At 40.9% G+C, this 14704-nt stretch overlaps 1 protein-coding gene across 1 annotated transcript in view; it reads right to left on the bottom strand.

Annotated features, from left to right (window-relative positions):
• Nucleotides 1-259: 259 nt before the first annotated feature.
• LOC145403582 (uncharacterized) overlaps nucleotides 260-14704 on the bottom strand; it is a 52807-nt gene continuing 38362 nt past the window's right edge. Inside the window, exon 8 of the mRNA XM_080275260.1 lies at nucleotides 260-302. Coding sequence (XP_080131386.1) covers nucleotides 260-302 — 43 coding nt within the window. The remainder of the gene's footprint in view (nucleotides 303-14704) is intronic.

The raw sequence follows: 14704 nt of genomic DNA, 5'->3' as shown, positions 1-14704 counted from the left end.
AGGAAGATTGAGTTGATGCAATTAACGTGCGTTTGTATGTGTGTGTGTGTGTGTGTGTGTGTGTGTGTGTGTGTGTGAGAGAGAGAGAGAGAGAGGTGGAGGGAGGGAGGAATGGAGGAGAAGGAAGGAGAGCGTGATATAATCTAGGCATGTAAATTATATTATCCTCAGAGCGGAAGGCAGTGTACCGCCAAAAGCATCAATATCCATTAATTACTACTTTGATTAGTATAGAAAAAAAAGAGTGTGAGATTCTGTGTTACCCTGGGCTGTCTGTGGCACGCTGGCTGGGAATCAGTGGGCTATATCGAAATAGAGAGTACAAAACTGTATATAGAGATTGGAAGGATGTATGCCTTATTTCCCTATTACTTACAAAATTCGAAAATGCCTATGTTGGAATAGGATTGTTTTGATTTGGGAAGTTAAGTGAAGATGTCTGGATCACGTGATATCACCAGGAAGAGAACTGTGGTCATTGATCCTGATATACACGCTAATACTGGGCCAAGCTTCGGGATCCTACACCTAGATGGAGATGATGTGGGATTGATCGAATAACCCAGCCAATGAAAACTACTCTAAAATGTACTTTGCTTAATTGTGGAGTAATATTATGCCTACTTATAGAAAGCGCCCACATATGATAAGTACCAGAAAATATACAGAGATGCTAATAAATATGTGCATAGGCTTATGGTTACGCCCGTGAGATACAGCCAGGCTTCTGGGGGATTCAATATTGAGTGAAAGAGTGTCGGGTCCATTGTGCTAGGCATGCTGTTGATTTGTTCTCCCTCTGTCGATTTTTCTCTCTCCTTGTTTTCTGAACCCTAACTCTCCCTATGCGTTGTTGCCAAAAAAAAAAAATAATAATAATAATAATGATAATAAGGTTCATTTGATAATGATGGCTATAACGATGATAATGACGATACAGTATTTTTGCCCCAACACGAACGTTCTTTATGTATGAACAAAGACTTAACGTGTATGTGTGTGTGTGTGTGTGTGTGTGTGTGTGTGTGTGTGAGAGAGGAAGGGGGGGTAATGGCAAGATTTATCACTTTCAGAATAGAGAACACCAAGGGAAAGGACTGCCTGGCACCTCTGTCTAGTGATTTGAATCCGGTACATTAATATATTCTTTTATGTTAGCGATGTACTCTATGTCGATATGAAAAAGATGTAAACAGCATACAGGGGAAGAATATGTTGTAATAAAATAAATCGCTCATGGAAAGGTGCTAGTAAGTCTTCCAAGCTGACGAGAGTACGAACTAAGAAGAGAAAGGCACAGTGATGTTCCTTAATGGGCTCGGCGGGAGAGTTACTTGTGCTAGTGTGTAATATATGCCGTGTCTTTGGGTGTAGTTTTTAATGTACACTGCTCTCTGGGTCATGAAACAGGAAGCAGAAAGACTGTAAATATAGTGACAGCAATGAAGACCTTAATTCCCCTTTAATTTTGTTAGTCTCGTTAATCTCTATATTCCTCTGTATAAATAAAAAGTGCATCCTCCAGGTTATTTTATTCGATGTTATTTGGCTCAGACAAGACCTGTTTAAGTGAAAGGGATAATAAATACTAAATATCTAACCCTTCCAGGTGAGAAAAAAATTAAGATAGGTAAAAATAACTGTGGGGAGCATGAACAAAACACTAATTGCGTCATTGTCGTGAAAAAATGAACTAGCCAAGAATCATCCCAAGAACACTGGGACTAAAGCAAAAATTAATGGGATGAGGGGCCTTCATCTTTATGGGGAGAATTCTTGTGCAGTTTCATACCAGCTGTGGACTTGGAACCAGATTCACAAACACACTTACGATGAATTTGTGTCGTAACTGTGATATAATTTCTCTTGAAGCCAGGGAAAGGAGGGCAGTACCTTCCCACAGTTCCTGCATCTCCAAAACAAGTTACGAGACGACAATTGTTGTTGTTGGTTAGATATGTTTTCAGCGGGAAGAACTGGTAAGAAAAAGTGCAAAGTCGTTCATGTCTGTCGTTAATTTTGCAAAAACATATCCAAGTTACGACGGGGGATCGATCCTTGTTTTTCCTTTTCCTTTGTGTGTGTGTGTGTGTGTGTGTGTGTGTGTGTGTGTGTGTGTGTGTGTCGTGTTTTTAAGGTGTTATTAAAAGCTGCCAGTCACTTTCGTCTTAGTGATATATTATGCCTTTTACACCTTCATAGTCATAATATTTTCGGAGCATTTAGAAAAGAAACCCTTCCTAGTCGAGTCATGTTCCTCGTTACGCTTAAACTCTTTCAATCGGGTCACGTCCATCTTCGTTTACTCCTGCCGGACGAAATTATTTAACTCGGCAAAGAGGTCAGGTGCGGGGGAGGTTAATGAGGGCTAATTACTTCATTTAGCTTGGAAAATTTCGACTAAAAAAGTAGACGTAGCAAGAATAATTGAAGAAAGACGTCCTCAGACTGTAGGGTTTATTTAGTGTCTTCTGGGATCGATGAAAAATATGCGGGAAATACAAAGATAGCAAGAAGGAAAATTTAAAGATTCCAGTACCCTCGTGTCCACTATTTGGTCTAAGGGAATGCTTGACCTTGCCCCGTGACCTTGACTTCCGACTGGTTGCTCTCAAAATCAGATCCCTTCATCCTTGCTTTATCCTGAATTTGATTGAAACTGTTTCATTTCACCTTGGCATGTGACCCTGAAATTCGACCTTTGCCTGCGACCTTGAGATTTCATTGATTATTCTCAGAATCGACTTCCCTTATTCCCGCCTTACTTTAATAAACCCTTCCACGAAATTTGGTCGAAATCGGATTAAAGAAGTTTAAGTTTACCCCTCCATGTGACAGTGATCTTTGACCTACTGCTCTCATGAACTTTAGAACAACCCCTTGGCTGACCCTCAACTCGTCCGCCAAGTTTGGTCCAAATCAGATCAAAGGTGTTGTAGTTATTTTGATCACATTTAGACACACGGATCGAACCTATGCCGTACCATGTGACTTTATTTCCTCTGAAAATCAACTCACCCCGTTCTTGCATCTGCTTTAACCCTTCCACAATGTTTAGTTTAAATCGGATAAGAACTGTTCAAGCTGATTTGGCTAGTGGAGTTCTTGATCTAATCTTGTGAGTTTGACCTTTGACCCATTGCTCTCAAAAACACTAAGTCAGCCCTTTGGCTAATCCTCAACCATTCCACCAAGTTTGATTAAAAACGAACGAAAACTTTCTGAGGTATTTTATTCACACACACGCGCACACACACACACACACACACACACACACACACACACACACACACACACACACACACACACACACACACACACAAGCACGCGCGCGCGCGAGTCGAATAAAGCAAAATACCCTGTCTGGCGCCTAGAAAGCAGGTTTAAAAACAGCCGCTTAGAGGACAATAAGGACCAATATGTAAAATAAAGTACAGAGAAAGACGCACCACTTAGTCTTGCGTGTCAGCAAAAACAAAGGGTGAAAGTTTGCCATCGGAATTTCTCTCATCTATCTATCTATTGCCAGACGCCATTATCCCGTAAGGGGTGGCCATTTGACTTTGAGTTATTTGTTTTACGGGGAAGGGCACTAACCCTCCACCAACCCACTTGTTGACACGTAGGGAGCACCAATTTCTCATACTGTCCGAAAATTTCTCATTATTCTTAGTTCTTGGGTTGATGGCCAGGTAAGATGTGAAGAGGTTGCCTGACGTTGATATAAAGTTAGAGTTGGGAGTGGGTGATACGGAAAGGTGTAGTTTGAAGTTTGAAGCAGGGAAAGAGATTGATAAGTGAAGCGTGGAAGTAGGGAAATAGGCTGATAAGCGAGGAGTTGCTCCTGACGAAGTAGGGAAATAGGATGATAAGTGATGTGTAGCTCTGACGAAATAGGAAAATAGGTTAAGTAAAGAGTAGCTCATGACGAAGTAGGGAAACAGGCTTATAAGTGAAGTGTAGCTCATGGCGAAGTAGGAATATAAGTTGATGAGTGAAGTGTGGCTCCTGACGAAGTAGGATAATAAGTTGATAAATGAGTGGGGAGCAACTAAAATGGGGAACAACAACACAAGATGGGTGCTGTACGGGAGGCAAATTGTATGGAGCGGCGGAGAGAGGAGTTGATGCCATCCCGCCCTAATAGAGTGAGGAGAGAATGGGAACTGAGCACTGTCGTTGATGGATCCTGTGATTGTATTAGGGGCCGTATTTCTGGATGGTTTACCGTTCCCCCATGAGACAGCAAGTACCATTTAAGCGTTAGCAATAATTTGTCTTAATAGTTTGTGTCAATGAATGTTGGCCCATCACAGTTCTTCTCTAGCTTGTGTTATTTTATTTTGCGCTGTTTTCCCCGTCCCTTTTTTTTTTTTTGGGGGGGGAGGAATTAGGCCGTGTTTATTTGTAGTGGTGAATTAATACCCTAACGCAGTATGTGCTTTTTATCGCCCGCCTTTAGCAAGGCAACACGGTAAAGTTTTTGTCGGTGTGTGTCTATGTGTATATGTGTATCTATTGCCAAAATATCTCGTCTTTAGATTTGGTTTATAGATAGCTTGTACCTTAGCATATTTAGGCGGGCGATGAACATTCGGGCTGTGAATACATTTTTTTTTATTATTATTTTTATGCATCTAAAGGAATAAAATGTTTGCACTTTTTTCGCACTAACCTGTAGTCGCATCAGCATGAATGATTACTGTTTTTTTTTTTTTTTTTTTTTTTTCAGGAGTCTTAACTTCTTACTTCAGTTAAAAAAAGAAAAAACAGCCATGAAATAATCAGTCTTCACATAATTTTCTCATTTTATAGCTGAAAAGATTGTCCTTGGAGACATGATGGCCTCAGTCCCAGTAACAGAGGAGAATGCGATTTGTCCCGGGATGCAATCAGTTTTCCGATACGCAGAACAGTTTTGTCGTGATTGGCAAAAGACAAACATCGCCCACGAGAGACGGGAAAAAGGTGTATCGTTTTTGTTTCATTCAGCAATCATCTGGCTAATGACTTCAGATGTAATTAGGGTGTGAAGCAGCGTGAGAAGATAATGAAGTATTCGGTATGTTCCTAGCCAATAAACTTTGATCATAAAAGAGGAAAAAATAATGATGATGATGATGATGGAAGAAAAAATCCAATTCAGAGCACTTTTTTAAACCGATCCACTTCCCAGGTTCAAAATCCTGGCGACCATTGTTGAACTCGGTCTACACAAAGTAATATACACTGCAAAATAAGTAAGTACCTAAAAACGTAAATAAATAAATCAATACAGAACTTTTACGGTAGAGCAATTCGTTTCAGATACGGTGAATAGTTTCGATAATTAGGAAAAAATTGAGCGAGAAAAATAGGAAAAGTTGAAAAGCTTTTTATCATTCTCACTTATTATTGTTGTTAAGGTATAAAAGATGAATGATATGTAAAGCTTGATGTATGAAAAAAATGTTCGAATCAGTAATGCTCGACTCTTCCTAATGTGCATAGGCTAATATAGTCATATCAGACAGAGAGAGAGAGAGAGAGAGAGAGAGTCCCTTTTCCCATACCGAGATTAGGTTAGGTTATGGCTTTTGATTTAATAGCATTAGGTTTTTGTTAGGCCATGTTTGTTGATTGTTAGCAGCTCCTACATGTTTTCCAGGATTACGTCGTGTTTTACCCAAACATTTCACTCGACGTGCATTGAAGCCTTGGCAATTTTTTAACGGGAGTTTAAGCCTGTCGGAGAGGCAAAAAAGTCTGTCGCTAATTAACGCCGTTCAATAACACCATATTTTTGCAAGGTAAGCTTAAGCATATTACCATTTTCGTAAATAATCTCGTTCCTGGAAGCTGACCCTTCGATCCGGTGCAGATATATACTATATATATATATACTATATATATATATATATATCTATATATATATATATATATATATATATATAGATAGATAGATAGATAGATATATATATAGATAGATAGATAGATAGATACAGTAGATAGAGTATATATTATAAATAAAAATATATATACTCATAGATAGATAGGTATATATATATATATATATATATATATATATATATATATATATATATGTGTGTGTGTGTGTGTGTGTGTGTGTGTGTAAATCCGTGTATGTATATATATACTTAATATAAATGTAGAGAGAGAGAGAGTGTGTGTGTGTGTGTGTGTGTGTGTGTGTGTGTGTGTGTGTGTGTGTGTGTGTTTACACGTGTACATTCACACTCAGGAACACAACCATAATGTTTCTATCCGGGATAAGACGGGATTAAATGGAGAATGCGTTTGCGAAAGAGATAAAAGATACCGTTAGTTTACAGGTAGTTGTTTTCAGTCATATACTACCAATTGCACGGGTAAGTTTCAGGAGGATGTTTAGTTGGCCTTGATATAATAATGCCCAGATCTATTATGAGCTTCACGTAGGGGATGATCAGTCATTTTGTTCTCCTCTGCAGTACCCGTTAACAAGTATCACCAACAACCCATTTCCCCTCGAATAATTCCTGATGAGACCCGGCCTGTGGAGAGAGGACCAAGATACCAGCGGATGTTAGTGAGGGGGGAAGGGCAGCTCCACGCAGTTTCCCTTTATTGGCACAGTTTCCGAGATTTTTTTTCCCCCTGAAAGTTTTAGGCTGAAGCAATTTCATGACGAACATTTTAGGCAAGACAAGAACGAGACTGACTTTACAAGCAGTTTTGACCCCCGTTATCTAGATACATAGTCATAGACAGAAACATGCAAAGAGTTGCAGTCGTAATCTCTCTCTCTCTCCCTCTCTCTCTCTCTCTCTCTCTCTCCCTCTCTCTCTCTCTCTCTCTCTCTCTCTCTCTCTCTCTCTCTCTCTCTCTCTCTCTCTCTCTCTCACACACACACACACACACACACACACACACACACACGATAATACTACTTGTTTAGGTAAATGGTAAAGAAAATACTAAATATTTTATTAAACTTGTATGTAAATGCTTGGAATAACATATACGATATCATAGTCTGCAAACTAAAGTGTGGAATCGGTAATTCCCTTTGGCCCAGTGACTGTAAGGGCGTTTGTACAGTCAGAGAAACAAGTATCATCCCATTTTTTGTCTGAAGAAAATTTACAACTTACGAGACACAACGAAAATCTGGTCTCAAATAATGCCTGTCTCAGTTGGTTCGACTTTTCCGCTATTGGTTCGTCAGACTTAAGGAAGATATTTGTGTCTTTGCCTGTACTTTGCTTGGTGGGTTGCCTTTCCGTCTTTGCCTGTACTTTGCTTGGTGGGTTGTCTTTCCTGGTAGTCAGTATCTGGCACTGTACTTTCATGCTTTTTTCCATTTGCTGTTGAATATATCGCTAGGAGCCTTTGAACGGTTTGGTATTTTTTTCTTTTCGATCAACGCATACTTTTTTTTTTCGTTTTTTGACCGACCGGAGATTTATATTTTTTACCTTTGTCCACGAAAGCAGACTTTTACCCACGCGAGTATAAGGAGTACCGTAAGTGAATGGATGTAGAATGAGTGAAGATATAGTAGAGTTAGGGCAGCTGTATAGTCGTGATATTACACAAGAGGATGAATTGGAGACATTTCAAAAGTGATTACAGATCATGGTATGCCAGCAAAAGCCATGTTAAATCAGAATACAGAAATCAGCCAAGATACAATACTTGATCATTAATAATTTGTCACAGATAATGAAGGTCAAAATGTCAGTATACAAGTTGTAATGATTAACGAAAAGGTTAAACTGTTGAAAACACAAAGGTTTGGCTAGCTACGTTGAGATGACACAGTGAGCAATAACAAATCCATATGAAGAATTCCAGATGAGTCCAGATACAGAGTACAGTAACATAGGTAAGTATTCCCCTGAAACCTCGCATCTTTCCCCATCTACATTCTTCCCTCTTGTCCTGTCCCCCCTTTCCCCTTCCCGTCATCTCCCTCCTCTCTTCCTCCCATCCCCCACACCGTGTCCCCTTATCTCCCCCTCCTCCCTACAGCCTCTTTCTCCTACACTTTCCCTCACTGCTTCACTCCACCACCGTCCCATAGCCCACTCCCATTTCCCCCAACTTGTAGTCCACTATTTCCCTTTTCCTGTCACTTTATCTCATTCTTCGTCATATCCTACACCTGTGTCTCCTCTTTCACCTGACAATCTTTTCTCACAGCATCCCTCACTTTTCTTCCCTCACATTCTTCCCTTTCATACCCCCTCACCCCTTTCCTCCTCCTCTCACCCCAGCTCTTCTCTCTGCCCCCAATCCTTTCCATACATTTCCAGTCATCTCCTCTTCTCTTTTCGTTAATTCACCATATCCTCTTGCCGTTCCTCTCTTCACCTCTTCCTTCCTTCATTTGATCCTTCCCCTTTCCTTCCCCTCATCCTTTTCCTGTCTTCGACCATCACTCCCTCCTTTCTTTTCTCACCTCCTCATTTCCCCCTCCCCTCTCCACAAAAAGCACGCTCCACTTTATCTCCAACTCCTTCCATGCCTTTTCACTCTCTCTGTCTCGATTTTCCTCTCCCTTCCTCCCCACTAAAACTCTCCATACAACTTTGCCCCCTCCCCCAACCCTCCTCCAACTCCGTCCCTCCGTTTTACTTGTCCTATTTCACCCTCCTCATGCTTTTCACTTTAACTCTCCACATCACTCCACTCTCACTTACTCCCTCCCCCCAACACTCCATTTATCCACTTCCTCTTCCCACACCCCCAGTCACCCTATCTCCACCCATACTGTAACTACTCAATTAAGTCTTTCTCTCTCTTATTTCACTCACCTGATCACTTGGTAGTCACTCAAACCGCTCACTCCCCTTTTACTTACTTCACATTTATTCACTTACTCATTCACTCACTCCCCACTCATTCATTCGTTCACTTAGTCACTCATTCACTAATTCAGTCTCCACTCACTCAGTCACCCACTCCTCATTACTTTGCTAAGTCATTCACGTAGTCTCCGTTCATTCACTTTCTACTCACTTACTCATTACTGTTATTCACTCACTCCTTCACTCAGTCACTCTCTTTCAGCCTTCACTCATTCACTCTCTCATTCAGCCTCCACTCATTGCACCCTCGCTCTCTCTCACCCAACCAGTCAATCCCCAATCACTCACTCTTTTCTCACTTTTCGTTCATTCACTGTCCTCTCATTCTTTCATCCACTCTGCCACTCCCTCCACACACCCTTGGTCACTTTTCAGGGAGTCACTCTAATTCACTCACTCCCCACCCACTCTTTCTCGCTAACTCCCGAGGCACTCATTCACTTGCTCACTCCCTCACTCAGTCATTGACTGTGATTCGGCACTCACTCGCACTCTTGCACTGCTTTAAAATGTGGGCCGACCTGATCGAACAATGTCCAGCCACGTTTAATGACAATTCCTGTGCCGATTTGATGGTTGACTGCTAATTCGGCAACTGATTTTGTCATTCGTCACACCCTTTTCTATAAGACTTTCGAGGGCTATTTGCTGATTATTGTTCATATAGCCTAAGGCCAGGCACGGGAAGGCGAATGGTCACTGTCATCTTAAATATCTCTATGCTCTTGATGGGGAAGTAGACGGTTGATAACTGGGATTATATTTAGACTCTTTACATACCATCTAGCGTAAGTCCAAACACCCGGAAATGTTGGAGAGGCTTTAAAATTTAGAGGTGTTTCCCACTAATACTGCATTTTCTGCTAAAGGATACTTAAAAGAAAATGAAAGAGTTCATGGGTAACTCGGTATTTCGCATGAAAGCATTCCATTTACTGTAAGTCAAGATGTAAATGCTTTTTTTCCATGGAATTAAAGAAATAGTAATGGTAAACTGTAGCCAAGTCGAATATATAAAGATTAACTGAGAAAGAAATAAGACATGCAAAAGAACGGGGAGAAATTAAGAAACTATTTAACAAACTTCATACATAAGTCCTTCTTAGTTTCTCTTGTTATATGGTGTGAAAAGATGACAACGCATACAGTGAAGAGATCCTTAAAACCTTCATGTTAACCATCAACACAACAGATTTTTGTCCAGAATAAACATGAGACATTTAAGGTGGGGCGGGTTTGGGTGGGGAGGGGGGCGGATAGGTAGGTTAGGGTGTTTTAGTGGGTGGGTTGGTGGACACGCAAAATAGCCAGTGTGGGTGAGGTAATTGAGTGGGGTGCGTGGGATGGGTGGGGTGGGTGGCATGAGTGCAGTGGATGGGCAGGACAGGGTGGGCAGGGTGGATAGAGTGTGTGGGTGAGGTGTGTGGCTGTGCACGTGTGGATGGCTTTTGTGGATGGGTTTGTGGGTGTATGGCTTCCCAGAGGACAAGGCAGGAGACAGAATTATTGGACTAGAAGAACGGGTGAATATGTGGATTGATGGGTGGGCTTGTGGGTGGGGGGAGAGACCCGTGGAGTAAGCAGGTCTAGGGCTGGAATAGGTCCATGTGGGAAAGTAGGTTTATGAGGGGAACAGGTCCTTTGGAGGAAATTGTTTGGGAGAGTGTTTCCTAGTGGGCGTAGGTGAAGACAGCAATATTCACTAGTACCTTTTATTTTGATTTTTTCTCTCTCCTGGACCCGTTTTTTCCTCATGGACCTATTTTCCTCATGGACCTATATTCCTCCATGGACCTATTTTCCTCGCGGACCTATTTTCCTCATGAACCTATTTTTCTCATGGACCTATTATTCACCGTTTACCTACTATCCTTCATGAACCTAATTCTGCCAAAGACCTATTTCACTCCTTGGGTTTGTTTTCCCCCTACTGACTTATATTCATGTTCCTATTTTCCTTCGTGTACCTTTTTTCCTGATTGATCTTTTTTTTTTTTTCCATGGACCTGTGTCCTTCCCATGGTTTACGCGCACACACACACACACACACACACACACACACACACACACACACACACACACACACACACACACACACACACACACACACACACACACACACAATTAAGCAACATCAGCGAAGCGCGGGTTCCCATTTTCGCGTAATATGTTAAGCAAATTCACATAAGGGCGGCTTCCCTTGTCCGATAATGGCTAATGTTTGATCTCACCGCTGCTACATGTTAAATTATTCTTGTCTTCATGCAGTATCCAGTGATGGAAGAGTAAATTGAGAAAGGTTAAGAAGGTGGTGTGTGTATTGGGCGCTGATGCATCAACAATTGAACTATGTCTACCAGCTCTAAACATGCATACAAGAAAATAGCGTCAACTGGCGGTCACTAACACTGATTTATTGGGAATCATCAGACCTTCAAGTACTCTATGGAACTTGTATATTATTTCATCAGCTTGAATCACCAAGCCTCGAATCATATTTTGGAACTTATATGTATGAGCGCCTCCAATGCAAAAGGCCTCCCTAAAGCTGAATAATACCTAATGAAGATAGCAGTATTAAAACTTATCATATTTCATGGAAATGAAGGGTTAATATTACGGCCTTGTAATTAAGTACCGTATACGACAAGGCTTCAGGCAGCTGGCGGTGTAAGCTGAGATTGAACATTCTTCTAATTCACTGACGAAAGAGAAGTTATGCTACTCGTTTCCATGAAGGTGCGTGATGTACAGTAATGTTATACTCGCAAAAGATGATAGCGTAATTCTCCTAGGCAAATAAAATCACCTAGCGTTAGCGAAATAAAATACTACTGTTGTCCAAAGTACGAGATAATTACGGTAACAATATTAACACACCCAAGTTTCCTTATTAGCAAGTCACTGAATAAAACTGTCTAGCTTTAGGTGCAATAAAATACCTGGAAAGACGCAAACATAAGAGTTAGAATATGCCTCATAATACTGATGTTACCTTCGTGTGTTATGAGTGAAAAGGATAGACAGGTAAGTGAGGGTAGCATGCAAGGTATGGGGCAGCCGGAGTGCCAGTGATTATTCTCTTTTCACTTTAACTTGGTCTAAAATTGCCATCTCCCCATCTTGAGTGATGAGATGTAACAACAGACTAGCACAAGTATAATGCTAGTCAAGAAGAAGTGCCATGGAAAAGATGTAGAACCGTAGTATTATCTGATTTTGCCCCTGAGCTACGGGATGTATGCTGCGAAAAGACGATAATCTGGGCAAGGTTTAGTGAAAGGAGCATGGTCAACACTGGTGCCGTGAGTCTTAGGCCTGTATTCTTGTCCGGTATAAGGAGGCTGCCTTAGCGGTTTATTTTTGGATGTGGGTGGTTAATATCCTTGTATACATTATTTGTGCAGAGTATGGCAATATCAGAATGAAACAACATACTGGAGGTGATAAGGTGTAATAAACAAAATAAATTGCTTAAAGAGATGTGTTAGGGAGCTCCTGATAACTAGTCTCAGCGAGCTGGGAATCTTTCTGGCACCTTATTTCGAGCTTTGTCTATACCTCCATACACTTCAGTACTGCTCCCTGAGTTCCTTGCATAATTCTAATATTGGTGTAGTATCCATAAATGTCATACAGGAATGTATAGACAGAAATTAACTGGTGAGGAAAAGGTACGGGGGAATTTCTTTAGCTGTGGTTGGTATTCTTGTTGGTCAAGGAAGCTCCCTAATACCTTTTCCCAGGCGATTTATTTTGCTTGTTACTCCTTACTATGTTCTGTGGCATTTAAACCATTGAAATACACATGCAAGTTGATATTAACCAGCCATATCCAAAAATAAATGGCTTATAATTAGATTCTACGTAGCTCTCTTAACCGACGAGAATACAGACATCTCTGCGTCGTATTCTTAGTGGCTTTAGAAATATCATCACACCAGAGTCATAGCGACATATTTTGTACACCGCACTTCTGTAGCAGCCAGTAACAGGAAAGTGAAAACACGTGTATAAATGAAATACTTTAATAAATGGGAAGAAATAGTACCGTGTCTCAAAGCTTTCCGTGAAGAAAACTCGATAACTTCAATACAAAGGGTAGAGATTAATTCTAGTTTTTCTTCGACCAGAGTACGTCATCCTTAATTTCGTTGTTACTCCCTCCTTATGATTGTCTAGGAGGTCACCAGGTTAGTGTGCGGATTAACGAAGGCTGCATCTAGCCACTCAGTTTCGAAAAGTCTCTTATTCTTGTCACCTCCAATCTTAGGAAAAGTTTTTAGTACTGAGAGTTTTATAAAGGGATATTAAAAAAAAAAAAAATCTTATCTTCGCTGAATATATCTGCTTGGAGATTGCAAGAATAAATGAATCTGTACATCATCAGACTGAATGAGCTAACCACTTTACTCTGATAATGTTCTTGATATACAGTATTGCTTCAACAGCAAGTTTGATTGAAATTTAGAGATTTGTGGAACTGGAACCCTTAGACATAGACTTTATTAACCCTTTCGCTGTTTAGGCTTTCTCCATAGTTCAACAGAATCGTCTCTTGGTAGCAAAACTAATCAAGAAAGTACGTCACCGGATTGAAGGGGTTTAAATGGTGTGGGAGTAAGAATGAAATACTCCACTAATTTAAAGGAGAAAGGGAAGAGCAATAATTAGTACACTGAATCCGATTACTTCAGTCTTATTATATACTTGTTACACAGTTTCTTCTGTATATTGTAGATTTCTCGAACAGGAAGGACGAGACAGCCTTGATTAACCCATTTTCACCATTAAGTATCCCCTAAGATGAATAAAATCGTCTGCAGATAAAATAAATACAAAAGAAGTAAATGTACGTCACTGGTCTACAGAGGTTGATGATCAGAGGAGTGACTGAGACAGTAGATTAGAAATCGATTTGTTTTGGCTTCCCATTCCAGTGATCTTCCTGACGAGGCCAAGATACCAGGATTGATTCTCGTGGTTAAGGAAACTCCCTAACATCTTTTCCTAAGCGATTTATTTTCCATATTCCACCTTACTGTCCATCCCAGTGTTATATAAATCATAAAAATATCGCCATACTCTGCATAGAAAACATACAGAAGGATATTAGCCAGCCATATCCAATAACAAATCGCTAAGGAAGAGGTGTTTGGGAACCTTCTTAACGAACAAGATACGAACCCAAGACGGCTTAGATTCGTGAATATCAACTGCGTGAAGGTCATGAAGGCAGACAGTCAATATGAGTCAAGTCTCTGTTTTTCCCCATACCTCAATAAGCAACCATCAAATTTACAATCCTGGTGCAGCTGCCGCTATAGGGAGCGACACGCATCTACAGGTCTATCTGTCTATTGCCAGACGCCTTAATCACATACGGGTTGGCCACAAACAAATCGCCTCCACGTCGCCCTGTCCCCCGCCATTTCACTGCCCTGCTCCCAATTCACACCCCCCTCTCTCATATACCTCTCCACCCCATCTACATGTGTTGTCTCCTAAAGTATTCTCGGCTGGTGGGATGTATAATTATTTCCCTTACTGCCCCATGTGGTTTTTATCAATACACCAGGTAGTAAGTAAAATAAGTCCACATCCAGCCATCAATGGACAGTATTGTAAACACGACCAGGTATGTCCCTCTACCTATGAATGCAGCTGCACCAGTTTAAGATCCAGGAGCCCTCGAAGGCCCCATACCAGCCCGGAAATTGAACTCAGGACCTCTCGATTGCTGTACGAGTGTGCTTCCAATGACACCAGTACAGTTCCCACAGTGATGAAATTGCCACTGATACACGGTGGTTTGTAGTGTTCATTTTGCCTCATCGCTTCAATCTGGCCAC

Source organism: Coenobita brevimanus, chromosome 61, assembly GCF_032717465.1.
Source record: "Coenobita brevimanus isolate Jiangsu-jjx chromosome 61, ASM3271746v2, whole genome shotgun sequence".
Taxonomy (NCBI): domain Eukaryota; kingdom Metazoa; phylum Arthropoda; class Malacostraca; order Decapoda; family Coenobitidae; genus Coenobita; species Coenobita brevimanus.
Note: the sequence above shows the minus strand (reverse complement) of the source record. Positions and strands in the feature narration are given on the sequence as shown.